This window comes from Macaca fascicularis, chromosome 10 (assembly GCF_037993035.2).
Source record: "Macaca fascicularis isolate 582-1 chromosome 10, T2T-MFA8v1.1".
Taxonomy (NCBI): domain Eukaryota; kingdom Metazoa; phylum Chordata; class Mammalia; order Primates; family Cercopithecidae; genus Macaca; species Macaca fascicularis.
The window spans coordinates 92,508,706-92,534,738 of NC_088384.1; the positions used below are offsets into that span (position 1 = coordinate 92,508,706).

Genomic DNA, 26,033 nt, shown 5'->3' on the forward strand with positions numbered 1-26,033 from the left:
GGGTCTAGAAGCCTTCAGTTCTTAGGTCTGTGTTTTCTTATCTTTTTGGTATCTACCACAGAAAGATAAGTGCTGTGTATGGAGCCCCTGTGACCCCCAGAGTCTCTGCTGAGGCTAGGCAGGTTTCCATGGGGGTGGGGTCACAGAGAGGCCAAGTAAGCAGCTCTGTCCCTACCAAGCGCCGAGCCCCTGAGGAGCTGTGGCATCCACATCCTGGGCCCTGTGTTCAGAGTTCACTGTCAGGATGGGCCCGGGAATGCACTTCTAATGGTTGTCTTCAAGTGGAGGAAGGACCTGAGGTGGGAGCAGTGTCGGTCACACATCCCCAGCAGCCATGGCCTGCTATCTTGTTGACCAAACAACTAGTTGATTGAATGTCATGCTTTTCAGACAGTTGCTATGGACATGGACTTAGGCTGGAAACAATTCAGACCTTGAATGCATCAGGATTATGGAGCTGTCTTAGATGGAAAGAATCCTGGAATCTCAACTCAGCTTGATAGGCAGGGCCATGGGATGTGGGCTTAAAGATCAGGCTCAGATTCATACCCAGCGCCACCCCCTCCTGGATATGGGGCCTAGAGAGGTGACTTTAGCCATTGAGCTGCTGTTGCTCCTCTAACATGGGTGGATTTGCGACCTATTTCTTTCTTTCTTTCTTTTTTCTTTTTTTGAGATAGAGTCTCACTCTTGCCACCTAGGCTGGAGTGCAGTGGCAAAATCATGGCTCACTGTAGTCTCCACCTCCCAGACTCAAGCAATCCTCTCACCTCAGCCTCCTGAATAGCTGGGACTACAGCTGTGTGCCACCATACCCAGCTAATTTTCTCATGCTTTATTTTTGGTAGAGATGGGGTCTCGTTATGTTGCCCAGGCTGGTTTTGAACTCCTGGCCTCAAGTGATCTTCTTGCTCAGCCCAAAGTGCTGGGATTATAGGTGTGAGCCACTGCACTTGGTCCTCAGGGAACTATTTCTGCATAGTAAATCACCCCAAAACTTGGCCATGGTTTCCAACAATAAATATGTATCATCTCACAGAGCTTCTGGGGGTCAGGAATCGGGTAATGGCTCAGGGTCTTTCATGAGATGCAGTCAAGTTGTCAGCTGGGGCTGCTGCCATTTAACTAGGGCTGCAGGATCCCCTTCCAAGGTGGCTCACCCACAGGGCTGGCAAGTTAGTGCTGGCTGTTGGCAGGAGGCCTTAGTTCCTTCCACATGGCCCTCTCCTTAGGACTATTTGAGTGTCCTCACAACATGGTGGCTAACTTCTCCAAGGGAGCAAAGCAGAAGCTGCAGTGTCTTTCCTGACCTAGCCTCAGAGGTCACACTCAGTCATCTCCACAATATCCTATTGGTGACACCTGTCAAACCTGCTCATGTTGGGGGAGAGGGGTGTACACAAGGATGGGACTCCAGCAGGTGGGGACCACTGGGGTGTATCTTGGAGGCTGGCTGCCATGGTGGATGCAGCATTCCCAGCAGGAGGAGTTGTAGTGAGGAGTAAATGAGCTCACATATGTGAAGCACCTGGTATACAATAAGCACTAATAAAGGATCACACACAGCTCTCCCCACTAGCCTGACTGGCTTGAGTGGAAAACGTAGCTGCCTCACTTTCTACATCGTTTCTTGGCGTCCCCAAGGCCTTCCAACCACTCTTTCATTCAACACAATCTTCATGAACACCTACTATATCCAGGCCCCGTGCTGGATGCTGGCGACACAGTAGTGGCAGAGATACAGTCTGTCCTTGCTATCCCAGGCTGCTTCAGGCATACATCCGAGACAGCAGAGAGGGGCTGGCAGGCGAGGAGCGCTTTGGACGGTGTGGTCAGGGATCACCTCTCAGTGGAGGTAGCCTGTGAGCCAAGCCCTGAATGAAGTGAGGGGGCATTATGTGGACACAGGAGGGAAGAGCACTCCAGGCAGCTGGATCAGGCAGGGCAAAAGCAGGAGCAAACCATCCATGTCCGAAGGACAGAATGAAGACCCAAGGGAAGAGGGGCAGGAAATGAGGTTGGGAAAGCCAGAAGAAGACTGGTTTTTAGGCCAGGCACAGTGGCCCACACCTGTAATCCCAGCACTTTTAGAGGCCAAGGCTGGAGGATCACCTGAGCCCAGGAGTTCAAGACTGGCCTGGGTAACATGGGGAAACCTTGTCCCTACAAAAAAATACAAAAATTAGGCTGGGTGCAGTGGCTCATACCGGTAATCCTAGCACTTTGGGAGGCCGAGGCAGGCTGATCACCTGAGGTCGGGAGTTCAAGACCAGCCAGACCAACATGGAGAAACCTGGTCTCTACTAAAAATACAAAATTAGCCAGGCGTGGTGCTGCATGCCTGTAATCCCAGCTACTCCGGAGGCTGAGGCAGGAGAATCGCTTGAACCCGGGAGGTGGAGGTTGCAGTGAGCCAAGATTGTTCCATTGCACTCCAGCTTGGGCAACAAGAGCGAAAACTCTGTCTCAAGGAAAAAAAAAAAAAAAAAAGTAGTAGCTGTGCCTGGTGGTGCACAGCTGTAGTCCCAGCTACCCAGGAGGCTGAGACCAGAGGATCTCTTGAGTGACATATGCCTTTAATCCCAGTTATTTGGGAGGCTGAGGCAGGAGAATCACCTGAACCTGGCAAGCAGAGGTTGCAGTGAGCCAAGATCACACAACTGCACTCTGGCCTGGGGGACAGAGCAAAACTCTGCCTCAAAAAAAAAAAAAAAAAAAAAATAGGTTTTAGTCCAAGGGCCATGGGAGTCTTTGAAAGGATCTGAACAGCAGTCATCTGAGTGAGAGACACTGGGGACTTGGCCCGGGGCAGGGCTGTGGAGGTGGAGTGGAGGAACTCCGGGGAGATGTGGAAGGGAGACTTGTTTTTAAAGTATGTGCTGCTGAATGGGATGCAGGGGAAGCGAAAGAGGAGTCAAGGGTACTTTCTGGTTTCTGACCTGAACAAGCAGGAGGGTGATGTTGTCATGAGTAGAATCGGGGCAGACTGTGGGTGGAGCAGGTCAGGGCGGGTGAGAGATCCAGTGTTCTATCTTGGACCTGTCAGACATCCAGGGCAAGATGTCAAGGAGGCAGTTAGAGATCCGAGTCTGGCGTCTGAGACAGAGATTGGGCGGAAGATGTAAATTCAGGAGTTGTCAGATAGGTGGTGTTTAAAGCCACGTGTCAGGATGAGATCAGCAGGGGAGAGGGTGTGTTAGAGCAAGGCCAGGAGCACCCGGGTCCTCTAGCATTTAGATGTCAGAGGAGAGAAGTCAGCAAGAACCGGAGCAGGTATGAGAGATGTGGGTTGGGCACGGGAAGGGTGCCCAGAGACTCAGCCATAGTACAAGACAGCCAGCCACTGTCTACCTTCACCCCACCCCAGGAAGCAGCAAGGCCCTGGAGGCCCCCAGAGAATCCATCCTTCCCCTTCCACACATCGTCCCTTCAGAGGTCTAAGGCAGAGAATGTGTCCTCCGTGGATTGCTATGTGCACCCCCAGAATGTTCGGCCATTCCACCTCACTTCATTTCTAAGCCTTCATCATCCAACTCAGCGTTCAGCAGGACTACCCCTCCCTTCACTTAGAGTCTCTACCTCTGTTCATGCCACCTTAGACAGAAGCAGGCTTTCTGGTAGTAGCAAATATGCAAGATATGAGTGGGGAATTGTAAGGGATCTGGGCTGGTTAAAGGGAAGGGCTGTGAAGAAAGGAAATGGGATTGGTAATGTCTGAAAAAGGGTTTAGGGTTAGATCAGTGAGGGACTTGATCGCCACACCAAGCAGTTTGGACTGAGGTGGGAAGAAGGATTCACAGAAGGTTCTGGCTTAAGGGAATGATGCAGTCAGGGGAGTTTTGTGTCAGAAAGAGCCATGCTGGGTTCTGTTCCTGGCCTTATCCCTAATTAGCTCTCCCATGCTCACAGGCCCACTCTGGCACCACGATGAGGTGAGGTAGGGCAGGGAGGTCCCACTCTGGCATGTGGGGGTGGTGGCTGCAGACACAGAGGCACCATGGAGCAGGGAGGTTCCCAGGGAGGCAGCAGCTTTGCTGGGCCCTCTGCGTTTCCATGAAGGCAATGAGGCTTATATTAATGAGCAGTAATTATGGGCACCCGGATGAGCCTAAGTATAACTCATTGAAAAAGGCAGCTTGAGGCAGCCAGCTGCTTCCCCCTGAAAGGTCAAGGCCTGCCTATTTTAAGACCTCCCCAAGGTGAGGATCCTGCCACCCTGGGTGTTGGGTGGCTGAGGGCCTGGCACCCAGTGGGCCAGGAACCCTGACCAAGGGAGCTCAGAGGAGTCAGGGTGACCAGATGCTCAGACTGTCCTCATTCAAACCCCCCATTGCCTAGAGGAGGAAACCGAGGCATAGAAGGAGGAAGGGACCAGTTCAAGGTCACAGCAAATAAATAGCAGGGTTTGAATTTAAATCCAAGGGGTCAGGCGCAGTGCCTGTAATCCCAGCACTTTGGGAGGCTGAGGCAGGTGGATCACTTGAGGTCAGGAGTTCAAGACCAGCCTGGCCAATGGTGAAACCCCATCTTTACCAAAAAATACAAAAATTAGCCAGACGTGGTGGCAGGCACCTGTAATCCCAGCTATTCGGGAGGCTGAGGCAGGAGAATTGCTTGAACTTGGGGGACAGAGGTTGCAGTGAGCCAAGATCACACTACTGAACTCCAGCCTGGGTGACAGAGCAAGACTCTGTCTCAAAAAAAAAAAAAAAAAAATGATAGTATTTGAACACAGGTCCAACTACACGCAGTTTCCACCATGCTGTGCAGCATTCCTCACCTGTAAGCTTTGACCTGTCCCCAAGAAGCATAGTACAGTGAGGTGAGGAGGGGAACGGAGTGTGACTGATACTGATTGGGCATCGAAATGCCAGAGGCTTTCTATATGACATCACAGTTCAACCTTATTATAATTTTTAAAAGTAAGGATCATGGCCAGGCACAGTGGCTCATGCCTATAATCCCAGCACTTTGGGAGGCCGAGGCGGGCGGATCATCTGAGGTCAGGAGTTCGAGACCAGCCTGGCCAACATGGAGAAACTCTGTCTCTACTAAAAATACAAAAAATTAGCTGGACACGGTGGCGCTCACCTGTAATCCCAGCTACTCGGGAGGCTGAGGCAGGGAGAATTGCTTGAACCCGGGAGGCAGAAGTTGCAGTGAGCCGAGATCATGCTGCTATACTCTAGCCTGAGCTACAGAGTGAGACTCTGTCTCAAAAAAAAAAAAAAAAAAAAAAAAACGAAAAAGGATCATTATCCCCATGTTATAGAAGAGGAAACTGAGGCTCAGGAGGAATGACTGAATCACCAAGTGTCCTGCAGTGAGGAGGGGAAGGAGTAGAATCCAGTTCTGTCCTAGCTCAGGTTAGCTTCCCAGGAAACAGACTCAGGTTTGCATGTCGAAGTTTCCTGGGAAATCACTTCGGAACACCTGTGACAGGTGAAGGGGATAGGATTGGGCAGAGGGAAGAGTCGAACCTTGACACAGCACAACAGAGGCCTCAGCGAATCCCATGGGGAGCTCTGGAACTGGGATGGCCCTTTAGGGTTGTTCTGAATTGGGGCAAGGGAGCCACACCTTGGTACCCAAACATTGACCAGTTATTGGATGCAGGGTGCCCCTGGGAAGGAGTGTAAGGACAGACTGTGGGTAGAGCAGGTCAGGGTGGGTGGGAGAATGAGTGCTGTATCCTGGACCTGTCAGACTTCCAGGGCAAGATGTCAAGGAGGCAGTTAGAGATCCAAGTCTGGCATCTTGGCTGAGGCACCTCCCTATGGCTGAGAGCAGCTCCTAGTGGGGACTTGGCTGTAAATTGTCAGCAGCCAATGCTTTTGGCAGCTGGGGTCGTGAGTGCCTCAGTGCAGGGGGGTCCTGGGTGGCCATCACAGCATCCACTGCACATCCATCTCCAGAGCCATTCTCATTCCTCTGCCCCCAGATGAGAACTAGCCCCTGCTCTCAGGAAAGTTACGGGCACGTGGACTCCTGTTTTTTTGTTTGTTTTGGTTTGGGTTTTTTTGTTTTTTGTTTTTTGTTTTGAGAGAGTCTTGCTCTGTCACTCAGGCTGGAGTGCAGTGACACAATCTCAGCTCACTGCAGCCTCCACCTCCCAGATTCAAGTGATTCTCCTGCCTCTGCCTCCCAAGTGGTTGGGATTACAGGTGCAAGCCACCACGTCTGGCTAACTGTTGTATTTTTAATAGAGATGGGGTTTCGCCATATTGGCCAGGGTGGTCTCGAACTCCTGACCTCAAGTAATCCACCCGCCTCAGCCTCCCAAAGTGCTGGGATTACAGGCGTGAGCCACCACGCCTGGCCTTACACTCCTTTTCTTTATGACGCTCACAGGCCAGGGGATGCTGGAGGAAGGGAGGCCATCAGTGCTAATGAGGAAGGAAAGAGTGAGTAAGTGGCCAGTCCTGGAAGAGGAGAAAAACACTACTGAAACCCCACAGGGACAGAATGGGAGAAAATATTTACAAACCATATATCTGTTAAGGGTTCAATATCTAGAGTATATATAAAGAATTCCTAGAGCTCAACAACAAAAATGACAAACAACCCAATTATAAAATGGGCAAAGGACTTAAATAGACATTTCTCCAAAGAAGATATACAAACAGCCAATAAGCACATGAAAAGATGCTCAACACCGTTAGTCATCGGGAAAATGCAAATCAAAGCCACAATGAGATACCAGTTCACACCTACTAGGATGACTATAATTTTTTTAAAAAGGAAATAAGTTCTGGCAAGATCTGGGAAAATTGGAACCCCTGTACGTCACTGGTGGGAACGTCACATGGTGCAGCTGCTATGGAAAACAGTTTGGTGGTTCCACAAAAAGTTAAACATAGAGGCTGGGCACAGTGGCTCACGCCTGTAATCCCAGCACTTTGGGAGGCCGAGGCGGGCGGATGACGAGGTCAGGCGTTCAAGAACAGCCTGGCCAAATGGCAAAAACACGTCTCTACTAAAAATACAAAAAATAGCCAGGTGCCGTGATGGGCACCTATGATCCCAGCTACTCGGGTTGCTGAGGCAGAAGAATGGCTTGAACCCAGGAGGCGGAGGTTGCAGTGAGCCAAGATCGTGCCTTTGCACTCCAGCCTGAGTGACAAGAGCAAGACTCCATCTCAAAAAAAAAAAAAAAAAAGTTAAACATAGAATTACTATGTGATCCAGCAATTCCACTTGGATATTAACCCAAAAGAATTGAAAAAAATTGAAAACAGAGACTGAAACAGATACTTGGATGCCATTGTTTGTAGCAATATTATTCACAATAGCCAAAAGGTAGAAATAACCGAAGTGTCCAGCCATAAAATGGAATGAAGTTCTGACACACGCTACAACATGGGTGAACTTAGAAAACAAACATTATGCTACATGAAATAGGTCAGACACAAAATGACAAATGTTATATGATTCCACATATTGGGAATATTTAGCATAGGCAAATTCAGAGAGACAGAAAGTAGGTTATATATTACCAGGGGCCGCCAGGCATGGGGCTCATGCCTGTAATCCCAGCACTTTGGGAGGCCAAGGCAGGCATTTCATTTGAAGTCAAGAGTCTGAGACCAGCCTGGCCAACATGGTGAAACGCATTCTCTACTAAACATACAAAAATTATCTGGGTATGGTGGCATGCGCCTCTAATCCCAGCTACTTGGGAGGCTGAGGCATGAGAATCGCTTAAACCCAGGAGGCAGAGGTTGCAGTGAGCCAAGAGCACCACCGCACTCCAGCCTGGGTGACAGAGTGAGACTCTGAGACTGTCTCAAAAAAAATAAAGAAAATAAAATAAAAGAAATTACCAGGGGCTAGGAGAAGGAGGAGAAAAGAAGTTTTTGCTTAATGGGTACAGAGTTTCTGTTTGGGGTGATGGAAAGGTTTTGGAAATAGATCGTGGTGATGGTTACACAACATTGTGAGTGTCCATAATGCCACTGAATTGCACACTTAAAGATGGTTCAAATGGCAAATTTTATGTTACATGTATTTTACTACAATAAAAGTAAAACCTATGGGAAATAGGAAAATTTATAGATACAGATGGTATCTATGGCCTGTGGTTGTCAGAAGCTGGGAAGAGCGGAAAATAGGGAATGACTGCTTATTGAGGATGGGGTTTGCTTTTGGGGTTATGAAAATGTTTCAGGGCTGGGCATGGTGGCTCACACCTGTAATCCCAACACTGTGGGAGGCTGAGGCAGGAGCATTGCTTGAGCCCAGACCAGCCTGGGCAACATAGTGAGACTCCTGTCTGTACCAAAAAAAAAAAAAAGTTTTTTCTAATTAGCTGGGCATGTACCTGTTGTCTCAGCTACTCAAGAAGCTGAGGTGGGAGGACACTTGAGCCCCGGAGGTCAAAGCTGTGGTGAGCCATGATCACACCACTGCACTCCAGCCTGGGCAACAGAACGAGACCCTGTCTCGAAAGAAAGAGACTGGGTGCAGTGGCTCATGCCTGTAATCCCAACACTTTGGGAGGCCGAGGCGGGTGGATCACGAAGTCAGGAGTTAGAGACCAGCCTGGCCAACATACTGAAACCCCATCTCTACTAAAAAATACAAAAATTAGCTGGATGTGGTGGCATGAACCTGTAGTCCCAGCTACTCGGGAGGCTGAGGCAGGAGAATTGGTTGAACCCAGGAGGCAGAGGTTGCAGTGAACTGAGACCACGCCGTTGCACTCCAACCTGGGTGACAGAGTGAGACTCCATCAAAAGAAAGAAGAGAGAGAGAGGAAAGGAAAGGAAAGGAAAGGAGAAAGGAAAGGAGAAAAGAAAGGAAATATTTCAGAACTAGATGGAGGTAGTGATTACACAGCATTGTGAATTTACTAAATGTCACTAAATTGTACACTTTAAAATGACTAATTTTATGTTTCATTAATTTCTCCTCAATTTTTTTTAAAAAAGGACAAAAGGGCCGGGAGCAGTGGCTCACGCCTGTAATCCCAGCACTTTGAGAAGCCGAGGCAGGCAGATCACGAGGTCAGGAGATCGAGACCATCCTGGCTAACATGGTGAAACCCTGTCTCTACTAAAAGTAAAAAAAATTAGCCAGGCATGGTGGCGGGTGCCTGTAGTCCCAGCTACTTGGGAGGCTGAGGCAGGAGAATGGCGTGAACCCAGGAGGCGGAGCTTGCAGTGAGCCAAGATCGCACCACTACACTCCAGCCTAGGCAATACAGCGAGACTCTGTCTCAAAAAAAAGAAAAAAGGACAAAAGAATGGGCACGGTGGCTTACACCTGTTATCCCAGCATTTTGGGAGGCCAAGGTGGGTGGATCACAGGAAGTCAGGAGTTCGAGACCAGCCTAGTCAACATGGTGAAAACCTGTCGCTACTACAAATACAAAAATTAGCGGGGCGTGGTGTTGCATACCTGTAATCCCAGCTACTAGGAAGGCTGAGGCACGAGAATCACTGGAACCCAGGAGGCAGAGGTTGCAGTGAGCTGAGACCGCCCCATTGCACTCCAGCCTGGGCGACAAGAGCGAGACACTGTGTCAAAAAATAAAAATAAGGCTGGGCGCGGTGGCTCAAGCCTGTAATCCCAGCACTTTGGGAGGCCGAGATGGGCGGATCACAAGGTCAGGAGATCGAGACCATCCTGGCTGACATGGTGAAACCCCGTCTCTACTAAAAAATACAAAAAAACTAGCCGGGCGAGGTGGCGGGCGCCTGTAGTCCCAGCTACTCAGGAGGCTGAGGCAGGAGAATGGCGTGAACCCGGGAGGCGGAGCTTGCAGTGAGCCAAGATCACGCCACTGCACTCCAGCCTGGGCGGCAGAGCGAGACTCTGTCTCAAAAAAAATAAATAAATAAAATAAAAAAAATAAAAATAAATAAAAATAAGGCCAGGCGCGGTGGCTCACGCCTGTAATCTCAGCACTTTGGGAGGCCAAGGCGGGTGGATCACGAGGTCAGGAGATCGAGACCATCCTAGCTAAGATGGTGAAACCCCGTCTCTACTAAAAATACAAAAAATTAGCTGGGCATGGTGGCAGGCGCCTGTAGTCCCAGCTACTCGGGAGGCTGAGGCAGGAGAATGGCGTGAACCTAGGAGGCAGAGCTTGCAGTGAGCCAAGATCGCGCCACTGCACCCAGCCTGGGTGACAGAGCGAGACTCCATCTCAAAAAATATAATAAAGTAAATTTAAAAAAATAAGGGAAAAAATTGGAAAAATAAAATCCATGATATGCAGCTAATAGGTACTCAGGAAAATATATAACTTTTCTGTGACACATTTATTAGAGTATAAGGAGATCAGAAAACAAATGAACTAAACTTATAACTCAGAAAGATGGAAAAGGTATTAGAATAAGAAAATGTGCTGAACCTAGCTTTAGCAGGGATGAGGGAGGGAGGCACCTTCCAAGGGGAGGGTTGAACCTCTAGGACTGTACTGTCAACCTGGCAGTCACTTGCCACATGTGCTATTTAAATTAATTAAATGGTTTTTTTTTTGAGACGGAGTCTTGCTCTGTCGCCAGGCTGGATTTGCAGTGGTGCGATCTCGGCACACTGCAACCTCTGCCATTCTCCTGCCTCAGCCTCCCGAGTAGCTGGGACTACAGGCGCCCACCACCATGCCCAGCTAATTTTTTTGTATTTTTAGTAGAGAAGGGGTTTCACCATGTTGGCCAGGATGGTCTCGATCTCTTGACCTCCCAAAGTGCTAGGATTACAGGCGTGAGCCACCGTGCGTGGCCTAAACTTTTTAAAATACTAAAAATTCAGTTTCCCAGTTGCACTAGCTGCATGTCAAGTGCTCTGTGGCCCAGTGGCTACCATATTGGACAGCACAGATCTAGGGGAAGATGGACAAGAAACTAGAAAACAAGTAAACACATGAGAGTTTCCCAGAGCAGTGAGAGCTATGAAGAAGTCCTGAAGGGTGTGAGCTTGGCTAGCAGGTAGACAGCAAAAGATGGGGACAAGGCTGGAGAAGCTGATGGAGACTGGGCCATGCCAGGCCAGATGGACATCCACTCTTTGCTGAGGTCACGCCTGGTACTGTCCCATCCTCCTCACCCTCTGCCCCTCAGCTGGTGGATCCAGCCCCCACATTGTTCCCTTTCTTTGCACATCCTCCAGTTCAGCAGGGCCAGTGGGCTGGGTGGGGCCTGCATTAAGAGTCAAGAAGACCTGGGTTCCAGGCCTGGTTCCGTGTGACTTTGTGCTGTCTGATTCCCAGACTGGCGCACTTTGAATCATAGGATGTTCTAGTGGTCACAGTCTAAAACAGATTGCAGAGCTGCATTCTCTCTGGAAGCTCTAGGGGAGAATCCATCACTTTTTTTGAGACACAGTCTCACTTTGTTGCCCAGGCTGGTCTCAAACTCCTGGCCTCAAGCAATCCTCCTGCCTTGGCCTCCCAAAATGCTGGGATTACAGGTGTAAGCCACCGTGCCCAGCCACCTCTGCCGGCTTCTGAAGCCTGCCTGCATTCCTTGGCTCATGTCTCCACATCACTCTGATCTCTGCTTCTGTCAGCGCATCTCCTCTGACTCTGACCTTCCTGTTTATTTATTTATGTATTTATTTTTGAGACAGAGTCTCACTCTGTTGCCCAGGATGGAGTGCAATGACACAATCTTGGCTCACTGCAACCTCCACCTCCAGGTTCAAGTGATTTTCCTGTCTCAGCCTCCCAAGTAGCTGGGATTACAGGCGCACGCCACCACGCCCAGTAATTTTTGTATTTTTAGTAGAGACGGGGTTTCACTATGTTGGCCGGGCTGGTCTCAAACTCCTGACCTCAAGTGATCTGCCCCACCTTGGCCTCCAAAAGTGCTGGGATTATGTTTACGTAAAGGTGTGAGCCACCATGCCTGGCCCATGCCTGTTTCTTTTCTTTTCTTTTTTTTTTTTTTTTTTTTTTTTGAGACAGAGTCTCATTCTGTCGCCCAGGCTGGAGTGCACTGGCACGACCTCAGCTCACTGCAAACTCTGCCTGCTGGATTCAAGTGAATCTCCAGCAGCCTCAGCCTCCCAAGTAGCTGGCATTACAAGCACATGCCATCACACCCAGCTAAGTTTTTGTATTTTTAATAGAGACAGGGTTTCACTGTGTTGGCCAGGGTGGTCTCAAACTCCCAATCTCAAGTGATCCACCTACCTTGGCCTCTGAAAGTGCTGGGATTACAGGTGTGAGCCACCATGCCAGCCCATGCCTGTTTCTTATAGGAACCGTGTGATTAGCTTGTGCCCATCAGGATAATTCATGATAGTCTCACCATCTCAAGATCCTTAATCACATTTGCAAAATAACCACACCTGCCAAGTTCCTTTTGACAGGGTAGTGTGCATATTTGGGGACCATTATTCTGCCCTCCATGCTTGATGTCAGCCAGAGCTTTTGTGCTATGACCTGACCCAGCCCTTCCGAGAGCCCTCCCTCTACAACCCTTGTCCTCACTTGCTCTGCTCCAGCCACACTGACTCTTTGCCAATCCTCAGCACACCAGGCTCAGGCCAGACCAAGTCTTGGGACTCCCACGTACAGGGCCGGTGGGGGCCGGGGGCTTAGAAACCTTGCCAACCTTTCTGCTCCATGGTAGACAGGAAGACTGAGGCCCAGGCCCAGACAAGGGAAGGGACTTACCTAAGTTTTGGACTAGTATTTCCAGGATGGTCCCATTTTACAGCAGGGGAAACTGAGGCACAGCAACTGCACCTAAGTGCCACCCTCTTGTGAGCCCTTGCCTTGTCCTGAGGATGTGCCCCCGTTATTGACTCTGAGAGCTCTATTCCAGGCTATCGTTGCTTCATCTCAATTGGAAATGATGGGCCTATGGGCTTGTTGGCCTCTTTGGTGTCTGAAGCCCTCAGCACCTGCCCAGCAGTCACACTTGGTAGACACTGGGTGAAGGGCAGAGCAGGTTTTTGCAGAGGGCTTACATTTGACATAGGAATTCCTCTGTTAAAGAGTTGGACGGTACTGCCCTCAGACCTGGATGAGATGGGCCTTGCCCTGGGTCCTGCTTTCTGGAAGGCCTCTCTAGCCAGGCACAGTGGCCCTCAGGTGTAACCCCAGCACTTTGGGAGACCAAGGCTGGAGGATCGCTTGATCCCAGGAGGCCAAGGCTGCAGTGAGCTGTGACCTTGTCGCAAAAAAAAAAAAAAAAAAAAAAAAGCCAGTCATGCTGGCTCACGCCTGTAATCTTAGCACTTTGCGAGGCCAAGGCGGGCAGATCACTTGAGGTCAGGAGTTCGAGACCAGCCTGGCCAACATGGTGAAACCTTGTCTCTACTAAAAATACAAAAATTAGCCGTGCATGGTGGTGTGCGCCTGTAATCCCAGCTACTGGGCAGGCTGAGGCAGGAGAATCACTTGAACCTGGGAAGACGGAGGTTGCAGTGAGCCGAGATCGCACCACTACACTCCAGCCTGGGTAACAGAGTGACCCTGTCTCTAAAAAAAAAAAAAAAAAAAAAAAAATCCTCTCTGGCCCTCTAAAAACCCCTGTTTTTCCCCATAAGGCAAGGAGAGTTCAGGAGTCCTGGGGACATGCCCACCAGCAGACTGTATTCCCCCATAGACCACCCTGGATACTGGGCACCCTGGGATTCCCTGCTAAAATGACCCAAGCCTGCCTCCAGGGCCAGCACAGGGTCCTCCCATGGGAGGTGGACCCTGCCACAGGGACCATCCTGGGGTTCCAGGATGACTGTTTGGGGGCCTGTGGACAGAGCTAGGAGATGTGGGCTGGGGTATTTGCATCCATGTGGCCCCTCGGGGTGAGGGACAGAGTCAGAAACGGAAAGAGTGGAGGATGGGCAGCCCACCACTCATATTCCATCATGGAATTCAGAGGAGACCCAGAACTCTGAGTCGGAGCCTGGCTTTCCAGGTTGTTTTGAAGATACAGTCCTCAAGCTAGAAGAATGGAAGATGTTGTGTTTGTCTGATAGTCGGTAGCTTGAGTTGTAACTTTTATTTACACACAGAGTACGTGGGCCTCAGTGTGTACTCCTGTCTTCAGGCCCACAACATGGAGGACTGGCTTCAGAGATCCTCCCAGCCTGGCGATCTGGATCTGACCTTCCTGGCACCCCTCCCCCAAATCCAGCTGACCAGCTGACCGCTTTCTGTCTTCTCTCCCCAGGATAGCTGCCGCCCGGGAGAGGCGACCCGGGCGCCCTGCTAGGGTGACAGCCCCTGCCCTCGGCCCGGGATCATGAAAGGCCTCGGTGACAGCCGCCCCCGCCACCTCTCCGACAGCCTAGACCCACCCCACGAGCCCCTGTTTGCAGGGACCGACCGCAACCCCTACCTGCTGTCGCCCACGGAGGCCTTCGCCCGCGAGGCCCGCTTCCCCGGGCAGAACACCCTGCCGGGGGATGGCCTCTTTCCCCTCAACAACCAGCTGCCCCCGCCCAGCAGCACCTTTCCCCGCATCCACTACAACTCCCACTTCGAGGTGCCAGAGGAGAGCCCCTTCCCCAGCCATGCTCAGGCCACCAAGATCAACCGGCTGCCCGCCAACCTCCTGGACCAGTTTGAGAAGCAGCTGCCCATCCATCGTGATGGCTTCAGCACCCTCCAGTTCCCCCGTGGTGAGGCCAAGGCCCGTGGTGAGAGCCCTGGCCGCATTCGCCACCTGGTCCACTCAGTCCAGCGGCTTTTCTTCACCAAGGCACCCTCACTGGAGGGCACAGCGGGCAAGGTCGGTGGCAATGGCAGCAAGAAGGGTGGCATGGAGGACGGCAAGGGCCGGAGGGCCAAAAGCAAGGAGCGGGCCAAGGCTGGGGAGCCCAAACGGCGCAGCCGCTCCAACATCTCAGGCTGGTGGAGCTCCGATGACAACTTGGACGGCGAGGCCGGCGCCTTCCGCAGCAGTGGCCCAGCCTCCGGGCTGATGACACTAGGCCGCCAGGCAGAACGCAGCCAGCCACGCTACTTCATGCACGCCTACAACACCATCAGTGGGCACATGCTCAAAGCCACCAAGAACAACACTACCGAGCTGACCGCCCCACCACCCCCGCCCGCACCCCCAGCCACCTGCCCCAGCCTTGGGGTGGGCACTGACACCAACTACGTCAAACGAGGCTCCTGGTCCACTCTGACACTCAGCCACGCCCACGAGGTCTGCCAGAAGACCTCGGCCACCTTGGATAAGAGCCTGCTCAAGTCCAAATCCTGCCACCAGGGTCTAGCCTACCATTACCTGCAGGTGGGTCTCTGCCAGGGTCAGGGGTGGGGTGAGGGCTCTGGGAACGACACCAGTTTTGAGGCCTAGCTGTACCACAGATTCACTTGGCAAGTCACTTCATTCTGGGCCTCTGTGGCTCAACTATAAAATGGGTGGCCTAGTGGTACCTGCTAATCAGGGAGTCCTTCCACTGGTCATGCTCTCAAAAGAGATTAATTAGGGCCTTTCTGAGTCCAGCCCTGAGCAGGGACTAAAATATGTTCCTGCCCTTTAGAAGACAAATCTGGAAGTTGTGCCATCCCAACCCCCTCACAGAACCAATTGCATGGCCTTCTAATTGCCAGCCTCTGCCTGCCATCCCTATCAGACTGATAGCTGTTTGAGGACAGGGATCACATCTGATGCAGCCATGTGTCCCCAAGGCCCAGGACGGGGTCTGGCATGCAGGAAGTGCTCAGGAAATGTAAGTGAGGGAGGGGTAGATGGACAGATGGACAGTTAAATGAACAGAGTCAGAAATAAAGAAGACACAGTCCCAAAGATTAGGATACTGGGAAAGACATGAACGGTCATGTCAGTGTCAGCAGAGTGTCATGGGGATCAGTACCGAGAACTGCAGGGACCCAGGGGGTCCTAACCCAGCTTGGGGGAATAGCCGCCTTCTTTCAAATGCTCACACTGATTCAGGCACTTGCTGTGCATCAAGGCCACATGGCTTGAAAGTGGCAGAAGGCTGAGACATCACTGTGGCTGCACATTTCCAAGTGGCTCTCAAGGCGGGTAGAACAAGGGGCTGTGAACTGAATGGCTCCCCAGGGCAAAACCAGGCTGTGGGTGGAAATTACAGAAAGCAGATTTTAGGTGGAAGGAGGCGCTTCTGTAGGTAGTGAGCGCCTCATCTCAGGGGAATGCAAGTGCAGGCCTGGCCAGCCCTTGGGAACTCTAATGAGTCTTTTGTGTTTTTTTAGACAGTTTCATTTTTGTTGCCCAGGCTGGAATGCAGTGGCGCCATCTCAGCTCACTGCAATCTCTGCCTCCCGGGTTCAAGCAATTCTCCTGCCTCAGCCTCCCAAGTAGCTGGGATTACAGGCACCTACCACCATGCCTCGTTAATTTTTTGTATGTTTAATAGAAACGGGATTTCATCATGTTGGCCAGGCTGGTTTTGAACTCCTAACCTCCAGTCTGCCTCAGACTCCCAAAGTGCAGGGATTACAGGAGTGAGCCACTGCGCCCAGGCATTTTTTTTTTTTTTTTTTTTTTTTTTTTTCCGAGATGGAGTTTCAAACTTATCACCCAGTCTGGAGTACAATGGCGCAATCCTGGCTCTCCTTCCTCAGCCTCCCGAGTAGCTGGGATTATAGGTGCGAGCCACCACGCCTGGCCAATTTTTGTATTTTTAGTGGAGATGAGGTTTCATCATGTTGGCCAGGCTAGTCTCGAATTCCTGACCTCAGGTGAGGACCTGCCTCAGCCTCCCAAAGTGCTGGGATTACAGACGTGAGCCACCACGCCCAGCCAAGAGATGCATTTTGAACGAGATGATATTTGGGGTCTAACAAAGCCCTGACTTCTTATCATCTTGTATGAAATACCAGAAACAGTGAGACATTTTCTTTTTCAATAGGAGGAAACTGAAATCCAGGCAGTATTTGATATATTTAGGGCTCTTGTGGTTCTGAAACTGCTTCCTTGGTTTAGAAGCATTAGGGAGGGTGATGTGTGACCGGGCTTCCTCTCAAAATGGTATGGTTGGGTCTGATCATGTAACAATGCCGCAGAAACACCATGAGAGGGTGGCCCTGTGGGCCCTGGAGTCTGTGCTGCCTGCTTGGGTGACAGGAGGTGAGTGGGTGGCTTAGCAACAGTTTCTGAGCAGTGATGTACAAGGCCACGTTCCCAAGGGACACTGGGGATAGTGGGGCTGGACTAGCAAGTGGCTTGTAGGCAGAATGCACTGGTCCTAGGCTGGGCAGTCTGCTGAGGGTTTATGGGAAGGCTGGGTGGGGCAGGAGTGGGAGTCCTAGACGTTACCTTTCCTTTGTGGAAAGTGGGCCTCTGGCATGGAGGGCATGGAGAAGGGTGCCATACCTGTGTGGGCATGGCCCTTGGGCAGTGTGCGTATGTATATGTGATAGAGAGTGGGCATGCCGTGTACACTCAGTATGTGGGCTTGGACATACTGTGGTGACATGTGTAGCCTGGTGAGGGGTATGCTGTGTGCATGTGGAGGCGGGAACAATGCAAGGTGGATACACGTTGTGTGTCCACAGTGCAGTAGTTACTGGTGCAAATGTCCAGAGGGAGGGTAGTGGGAAGGTGAGTGTGCTCTGTGTATATGTTGCATACTTGTGGAGGGGTTGCCGTGACGAAGTGGCTGCTGGTGTGTGTCCTTGGTGAGGTGTGTGGTACACTGGGGGTAGTCACTGTGGGGCATGGGGCGTATGCTTGTTCTGTACATATTGAGATATGTGTATAGGATGAGGCATGTTCACTCTGTGCACAGGCTGTGTGTGAGTGCTGAGATGTATGCATTTTTCATTACACAGTGACCGTCCACTGTGTTTCCGTAACAGTGTAAATGAAATGGCCAGGAATGTAGCCTGTGTGCACTGCCCTGGGGCAGCCAGCAGAGCCTGGCCTCAGAAGGACAGGGGAGGTCCCCTCGGTTGGTTACTGCCACCATAACCACTGGGGACTGGGGGACCAGGGCTGCCCTCACAGCCATGACCTCACCTGCCTTTTCACAGCCCCATTCCGTGGACGGATTCCCTGAAGTTCAGATGGGAAAACAGCCCTTTTTCCAGCTCACCATGTGGCTACCTGAACCGGGGAAGCACTCTGCTCTCTGTATCTCAGTTTTCCCACCTTGGGACAGAGAATATCCATTGACTCTGGGACCCCATCCCCCCTCCATGCTGATGTGCCAGGGTCCTCTGATTCCCCATTCTAGGCTCAGGTTCTGGATCCAGGTCTAGGGCCTCTTTCTGCAAGTGCCTTGCATCCCTCAGGCCTGGTGTTCTCATCTGTGCAGTGGGATCATAAGCATCCCCTGAGACAGCCAGAGTGAAGTGACTGTGGGGCCAAGCAGAGATGGCTGCAGTGGAGGCCACCGTGACCACAGGGCCTAGGGCATTGCTTCTGGGGCAAACCCAGCCTGGGATCCATGGAGAAATCCGAGGCTGGAGAGACTCTGGAACCCGGGTATTCCTCCCAGCCCAGGGCTCTGCTCTGCTGCCCCTTGGTTTCAAAAGCGGGAAACCCAGCACGTGAGCCCGAACTCTGCAGGGAACGAGGGAGATTCAGGTCCCAGAGATGGGGGTTCTCGCCATCTGCTCATTTTCTGCGGTGGCCCCACTGAGTCCTGTGCCCCATCCCCAGGTACCCGGCGGCGGCGGCGAGTGGAGCACGACGCTGCTGTCCCCACGCGAGACGGATGCCGCGGCCGAGGGCCCCATCCCGTGCCGGCGCATGCGCAGCGGCAGCTACATCAAGGCCATGGGCGACGAGGACAGCGACGAGTCTGGCGGCAGCCCCAAGCCCTCACCCAAGACCGCGGCGCGGCGCCAGAGCTATCTGAGGGCCACGCAGCAGTCGCTGGGAGAGCAGAGCAACCCCCGCAGGTAGGTGCGCAGCTCCACCCCTAGGGTCCCGCCCACAGGCAAGCCCCGCCCACTACGAGTCCTGATCCCTGGGAGGACTCTCCCATTAAAATAAGCCCCGCCCGCGTGGTAGCCCCGCCCCCTTTGAGCCCCGCCCACTTATGAGTCCTGCTCCCTGAGAGAACCCCCTCATTAAAATAAGGCCCGCCCGGCCCGCTGGCTCACGCCTGTAATCCCAGAACTTTGGGAGGTCGAGGCGGGTGGATCACTTGAGGTCAAGAGTTGGCCAACATGGGGAAACCCCGTCTCTACTAAAAATACAAAACTTAGCTGGGCTGGCGGCAGGCGCCTGTAATCCCAGATACTTGGGAGCCTGAGGTAGGAGAATCGCTTAAACCCGGGAGGCGGAGGTTGCAGTGAGCCGAGATCGCGTCACTGCACTCCAACCTGGGCGACTGAGCTAGACTCCGTATCAAAAAAAAAAAAAAAAAAGGAAGAAAGAAAGGAAAAGCCCCGCCCGCGTGGAAGCCCCTCCCAGAGGCTTTTCTCGCTCCTTCGGGTGAGCCCCGCCCACTTGTGAGCCCTCCCGGGGAAAACCTCTTTCGGTAAGTACAAGTCCCGCTCACCCGCAAGCCTCCTCCCCTAGGTGAACCCCTCGTAGGTATGCCCCACCCCGGGAGCCTCGCCTTCCTCCCATTCGGTTGTCCCCCGGAGATCCCAGCCCACAGATGAATCCTGTCCCTCAGCTTCAGATCCAGGTGAACTCGCTGCTATAATGATCCAGGCCCCCTAAGTGAACCCGCGGTCAGGTTAGCTCCCTCCATGAGATCCTCAGGTTGGCCCTGCACTCTGATGAATTGACCTCGGAAGAGTCCCGCCAATTAGAGAACCACCCCTTGAGCCCCACTCACAGTTCAGCCCTGACCACAGGTGAGCCGCATCCTTTGGTAAACCCCAATAATGAAAGCCACTCTTGGGTGATAGGTCCAGGTAAACCCCTCCTACAGGAGCCACTTCCCCAGGTAAGTTCCACTCCCACAGGGGAACTGTCCCACGGGATCTTGGTCTTCAGGTTAGGAGAGCCTGCCCTAAGTGAGTGCATCACCTGTAACAGCACTGTCTAGGGAAGGCCAGAGCGCGCTCTACCTTTGCCACTGTAACTGATCCCTGTGGGGAGCTCCAAGATGGGGGAGGGAGGTGAATCCAGAAGTCAAAGAGTGATAGACAGGCTTTTCCTGTCCCAGTGCCTGCCTGGAATTCACCAGCCAAGCCCCATTGTGTTGCTGTAAGGCTTGGCGGAGTTAGGGGAACAAGCTTCTCCCTAGATCTTCAACTATGGGAGACAGGAGCCAAGGCTTCATGGAGGAGGTGGCCTGGGAAGACTGAGACAGAGGGAAAAGAACAGGTCAGGTGACACTGGTACCTAGGCAGGAAGAGGGCAGTGTTCTCGGAGCAGCCAGGAGTCTAGTTGACTGGGCAGAAGACAGAGAATGGCCTCCAGGATGGAATTCAGGACACCACCAGACAATTCCAGGTCTGCCCCTCTCTTTACCTTAGTTTCTCCATCTTTTTTGTGGGGGAAGTGGGGAACAGGGTCTTGCTATGTTGCCCAGGTTGGAGTGCAATAGTGCAATCATGGCTCACTGCAACCTCGACCTCCTGCACTCAAGTGATCCTCCTACCTCAGCATCCTGAGTAGCTGGGAGTACAGTCATGGGCCACCATGCCCAGCTAATTTTTTAAAAGAAGTTTTTGTGACTGGGCACAGTGGCTCACGCTTGTAATCCCTGCACTTTGGGAGGCCAAAGCAGGCAGATCACTTGAGGTCAGGAGTTCGACACCAGCCTGGTCAACATGGCGAAACCACATCTCTACTAAAAATATAAAAATTAGCAGGTCATGGTGGTTCACGCCTGTAATCCCAGCTACTAGGGAGGCTGAGGCATGAAAATCACTTGAACCCAGGAGGCAGAGGTTGCAGGGAGCTGAGATCATGCCACTGCACTCCAGCCTGGGTGATAGAGTGAGACTGTCTCAAAAAAAAAAGAAAAAAAAAATATATATATATGTATATATTGCTCTCCCCTTGCTTATCACCCCCCGCACTGCCCAGGCCGGCAGTGACTTCCGTTTTTCCCTCTGCCACTGGATGACCTTGGCCAGTCTTTTTCCCTCTGGGCCTCAGTTTCCCAGGCCTCACTATATTGCCCAGAGTGGTGTTGAACTCCTCGGCTCAAGCGACTCTTCTGCTTTGGCCTCCCAAAGTGCTGGGATTATAGGTGTGAGCCCCCACGCCTGCTCAGTTTCCCCATTTTTTTTTTTTTTTTTTTTGGAGACAGAGTCTTACTCTGTTGCCCCAGGCTGGAGTGCAGTGGCACAAACTTGGCTCACTACAACCTCCACCTCCCGGGTTCAAGCAATTCTCCTGCCTCAGCCTCCCGAGTAGCTGGGATTACAGGCGCACGTCATCATGCCCGGCTAATTTTTGTGTTTTAGTAGAGATGGGGTTTCACCATGTTGTCCAGGCTGGTCTCGAACTCCTGACCTCAGGTGATCCACCTGCCTTGGCCTCCCAAAGTGCTAGGGTTACAGCCACGCCCAGCCCAGTTTCCCCATCTTTAAGTGAAGGGGCTGAGCTGTAGGATCTCTAAGATCCTTTCTAGTACTGAGATCCTACTAGGATATCTATGAGTGACCAGTGGGCAGTAAGGTGGGAGAGGCAGGAAGCCCGGGGCTTAGGCCTAGATTCAAGGGAAGCAATAATAATAACAGTAGTAATAGTAGCAATAATAGTAAGAGCTGCTGTCTGTTAGCACTTGCCCGCTGGCCACTGTGCCTGACCCGATGTCCTTTAATCTGCATCACTGAATCCTCACTGCAGCCCCAGCAGGCAGGCAGCGTCATCCCCATTTTAGAGATGAGGAAACTGAGACTTAAGTAAGGGATAATGGCTTGCCCAGGGTCACCCAGCAGAGAAAGCTGGATTCCAGTCCAAACCCTTCTGTGTCAGGGGCCCGAGCTATTGGATGCTTGGATTTTATCCCCAGAATGAGGACTGGGGGAGGCCCAGGGTCAGGTAGACGTGAGAAAGATTAAAGGACTGGGGTCATGGAGATAAGGGGTGAGTCTAGGGGCCTGATAGAAGCCACTTGAACATCGCCACAGAGCTGATGCCCTGTGGGAACCCTAGGCTGTAGAACTTAACCCACCTCTGTCAGGCCTCTGGAAATGTCCCAGACCTGCAAGGAGGAAGGAAAGGGGCTGCAGAATTGGGCAGGGCCAGCCTTGGGCTTTAAACAGTCAAATGCAAGCTCGTGCTGCCACCCTGTGGCTCCAGTGGGCATCACAGGGGTGGACCACCTGTGCATCACAGATGGTCAAGGCCTCCAAAAGCTGGTTGAACAATGGGTGGGCTGAGCCCTGTCTGCTCCCCACTCCCCACCAGGAGTCTGGACCGCCTGGATTCAGTGGACATGCTGCTGCCCTCCAAGTGTCCAAGCTGGGAAGAGGACTACACCCCTGTCAGCGACAGCCTCAATGACTCCAGCTGCATCAGTCAGGTGAGGGTGGCAGGCAGGCTGGAGAGTCAGGGGGTTTGAGTACTGACTCCCGTCTGGGAAGAGTAAACCCCCAGGCCCACCCCATGCTGAGTGGCCCCCAGATGTCTGCACTGTGCTTCTGTTTGGTCCTTATTCCTGAAGCCTCCTGTGTGTGTCTCTGCCCCACCGACTGTCCTGTGGCTGGAGAGCACAGTTATGGGGCCTGACCCAGGACCCCAAGGGAGGAAGCGCTTACCACCATTGTAAACACAGGATGCCAGCAGGGCGCCTGTTGCTTCTCATGGGGTTCAGAACCATGAGGATAGGGAACTGGAGACCTGGGTTCAAGTCCCAGTTTTGTCACTTGACAGTATGAACCCAGGATAGTCACCTCCCCTCCCTGAGCCTCAGTTTCCTGATTTACCAGAGGAAGGTGAGCATTTCTATTTGGGGGCTGTTGAGAGGAATAAGTGGGATTGTGAAGGCGGTGTGCTCAGCAGAGGGTAGCTGCCTTTCTGGTTATTATTAGCATCTTGTGTGGCCTCCAGCAAGTGACTGCTCTACTTTGGACCTCTGTGCCCACCTACTCAGTGGGCAGTTGTGCTCCCAGGCGCAACCAGCTCTGCCTGTGTCAGTGAGGAGCACGCTGTGCTGCACGTTGAATTTGCATGCCACCCTCTCAACCATCAGCTCCTTGAGCCCTTAACCATCCCCAGAGGTGGCCTTGTTATCCATATTCCCATTTCATAGGTGAAGCAACTGAGGCTCAGAGAGGTGAGGTCATGCAGCTAGGAGAAGGCAAAGTTGGGCAGGGATCTGGGGCTGTCCAACCCAGACCTGGACCTCAGCTCCTGCCATGTACTCAGCACTTTAGGGTTTGCAAAGGGAGAACCAGTCAGGACCAAAAGGCACCCCACGTTGTCTGGATGGGGAGATGAGCCCCCCGAGAAGGCAGACGCCTGCTGGTGGTAGCAGTTAGGCAGTGGGGCAGCCAGGTGCGAGTCCAGCCCCCTCTCAGCAGGAATAGGCCACTGTGTGTAGGCCCAGGACCAGGGTTAGAGGACTGCTTAGAAGGTTTTGGGACCCCGACTCCTCACAACTCCATTATTCCTGGCCTAGCCAAACTCCTTCCCCAGCCCCTCAGACATGGGGAGGGGTAGAGTGCCCAGCCCAGGGAACCCCCTGCCCCTGCCCCCCTCATCCAGACTCCACCAAGTCACACCTGAACTGCTGTCCTCCAATCCATACTCAGTGGCCAAATGGAGCTGTCAAAGCCACACCCCTGCTCAAGACCCTCCCTTGTCTCCCACCTCCCGCAGAGGGAAAGCCAGAGTCCTTACTTGGACCTGTGAAGCCCTGTAAGACCTAGGCCCTGCCTCCCTGTTGGACCCTGTCCCTTGCCCTGCTCCAGCCATGCTGGCCTCCTTTCTGCTCCTTATATAGGAGCATGCCACATCATTCTGCTCCAGGCCCTCTGCATTTGCTGTTTCCTCTTCTCAAATCTTTGCACAGCTGGCTCCTCGCGTTTCAGGTCTCTGCTCGAATGTCACCTCCTCAGAGAGGCTGCCTGTGATCGCTCTGTCTAAAGTAGCCCTCCCAGGCGCTGTTCCTTTACCCTGCTTAACTGACACTGCCTGGAACTAGAATCGTTTGCTTATTTACTTAATGTCTGTCTCCCTCTTAAAACTAGGATCTCCTGGGGGCGGGGGCCTTGCTGTCTTGTTGCCTGCAGTGTCCCCAGTGCCTGGCACAGTGCCTGGCACAGGGCAGATGCTCAGTAGGTGTTTGCTGAATGGATGGCGTCCCTCCCTGTCTCTCCCATCCCACCACGTTTTCTCATCTCAGTCTTCCTGTCTGTGTCTGTCTCCATCTGTTTTTTTTTCTCTCTCTCCCCTCATTCACATTTTTCTCTGATTCTCTCCAGTGAGTCTCCATCTCCATGTCTCTCTCTGTGTCTGTCTGTCTCTCTACACATCCCATCTCCACCCAGGCCTGGGCCTGGCACCCGGGACACCTTTGCCCTTTAACTACACAAAAAGGCTTATGAATCAGCCAGGCTGGGGGCAGCAGCAGGTCTCACCTACCACCCGCTGCCCAGTCCCAGTTCTCTCCTAGTCCAGGATCCTCTGACCCCTCACAGCCTCACCCCTAGAAGCTTGAGTGACCCAAGCCACCTATTTGGCCCCAAAGTCAGAGATATCCTAGGCTGGGACAGAGCAGGCTCTGGGCTCCATCCCTAATCTGTATCTCCAGGTGGGCTGCCTGCCAGATGAGAGGCAGCAGACAGAGGATACATGGTCACAGGGGCTAGACCTAAAGAAGAACTTTTATTTTATTTGTTTGTTTATTTGTTTATTTATTTATTTTGAGACGGAGTTTCGCTCTTGTTGCCCAGGCTGGAGTACAATGGCGTGATCTCGGCTCACCGAAACCTCTGCCTCCCGGGTTCAAGTGATTCTCCTGCCTCAGCCTCCCTAGTAACTCCCACAGGCATGTACTACCATGCCTGGCTAATTTTGTATTTTTAGTAGAGATGGGGTTTCTCCATATTGGTCAGGCTGGTCTCAAACTGCCGACCTCAGGTGATCCGCCCACCTTGGCCTCCCAGAGTGCTGGGATTACAGGCATGAGCTACGGCGCCCGGCCAAGAAGGACTTTTAAACAGCAGATTATAAGTCCTCAGTAATGCCCAGCCCCAGAAGGAGTGAGCCTCCCATCCCTGGAAGAAGCCAAGTGAGACCTCCTAGCAGCTGGGTCCCAGCCAGTCTGGGGAGGAGGTTAGAACAGCCAGCTTCAAGTTTCCTTGCAACTGACCCTGAATCCCCAACCCCAGCCCCAGCCCTGGTCCTCCCATAACCCTTACCCTCTCTTTCCTGCAGATTTTTGGACAGGCCTCCCTGATCCCCCAGTTGTTTGGCCATGAGCAGCAGGTCAGTATGTTTGCCCTTCTCTTCCACCCCAATCCCAGAGTGTAGGTCTGGGTCTTAGGCCTGCCCTCTGAGTGGTCCCAGCACCCAGTCCAGGCGGGTACAAGCAGAGCCATCACCAGGAAATCCACTTCCAATGGATGGAGCTTAAGCTCACATTGGTGTCCTGACCCTCCACTCCCTGCCCTTATTGCTTCACCTCTGTGTGCCTCAGTTTCCTCCTTTTGAAGATGGGGAAGAATGAGCTAGGTGCTGTGGATGGGGCAAGAAATAACTCCAGGACTCCTGCCCTTCTCTCTCCTCCCACAAAGCCTGGGTCAGGCCTAGGGAGACTGTTGAAGTTGGACAGGTCAGGGGCTGGGGGCTGGTGATATTAGCTTCCAGGTCCCAGCCCCCAGATCCCTTGGCTTTTCTCCTTTCTGGAGCCCCAGGAGGACATTTAAGGATGCTGGGGTGTTGGAGTGAGTGTGGAGACTTTCCAGCTTCACACAGGTTGGCGAGGTTATGCTGCTTACAGCACTGTCTGGCTGCCCTAAGGGCGCCACCTCCCAGACACTCCTTTCCTGCCCCTGGAAGTGTCCCTCTCCTCCCTCCCAGGCCAAAGACCAAAAACCAGGGGCAGGAAAGGTACTCTGAGATCAACCCCACTTTGAGCCAGGAGGGTGTAAGGGACTTGTGCAAGGCCACACAACCCATAGGGGCAAAACTAGGACCAGACCTCCAGCTACTGATTCCAGCCATGGCTGCCCCATGTGTCCCTCTCCCCCATGTGACAGGAGCTGTGTA

The 26,033-nt window shown here is 52.5% G+C and overlaps 1 protein-coding gene across 20 annotated transcripts in view; it reads left to right on the top strand.

The window, feature by feature from the left end:
• The window catches only part of DLGAP4 (DLG associated protein 4), a 231,379-nt gene that overhangs the window by 114,842 nt on the left and 90,504 nt on the right, over nt 1–26,033 (top strand). For 14 of the 20 annotated variants that reach the window (XR_012419327.1, XR_012419330.1, XR_012419329.1 and 11 more), the window contains 4 exons: nt 14,130–15,200; nt 18,561–18,802; nt 22,227–22,341; nt 25,200–25,250. Coding sequence is in view for 16 of the 20 variants with exons in the window: in XM_074005250.1 (XP_073861351.1) it covers nt 14,202–15,200; nt 18,561–18,802; nt 22,227–22,341; nt 25,200–25,250 (1,407 nt within the window). In the remaining 4 variants the exon portion in view is untranslated. The remainder of the gene's footprint in view (nt 1–14,129; nt 15,201–18,560; nt 18,803–22,226; nt 22,342–25,199; nt 25,251–26,033) is intronic. The other 6 variants (XM_074005252.1, XM_045362921.2, XM_074005253.1 and 3 more) reach the window with 2 other exon arrangements.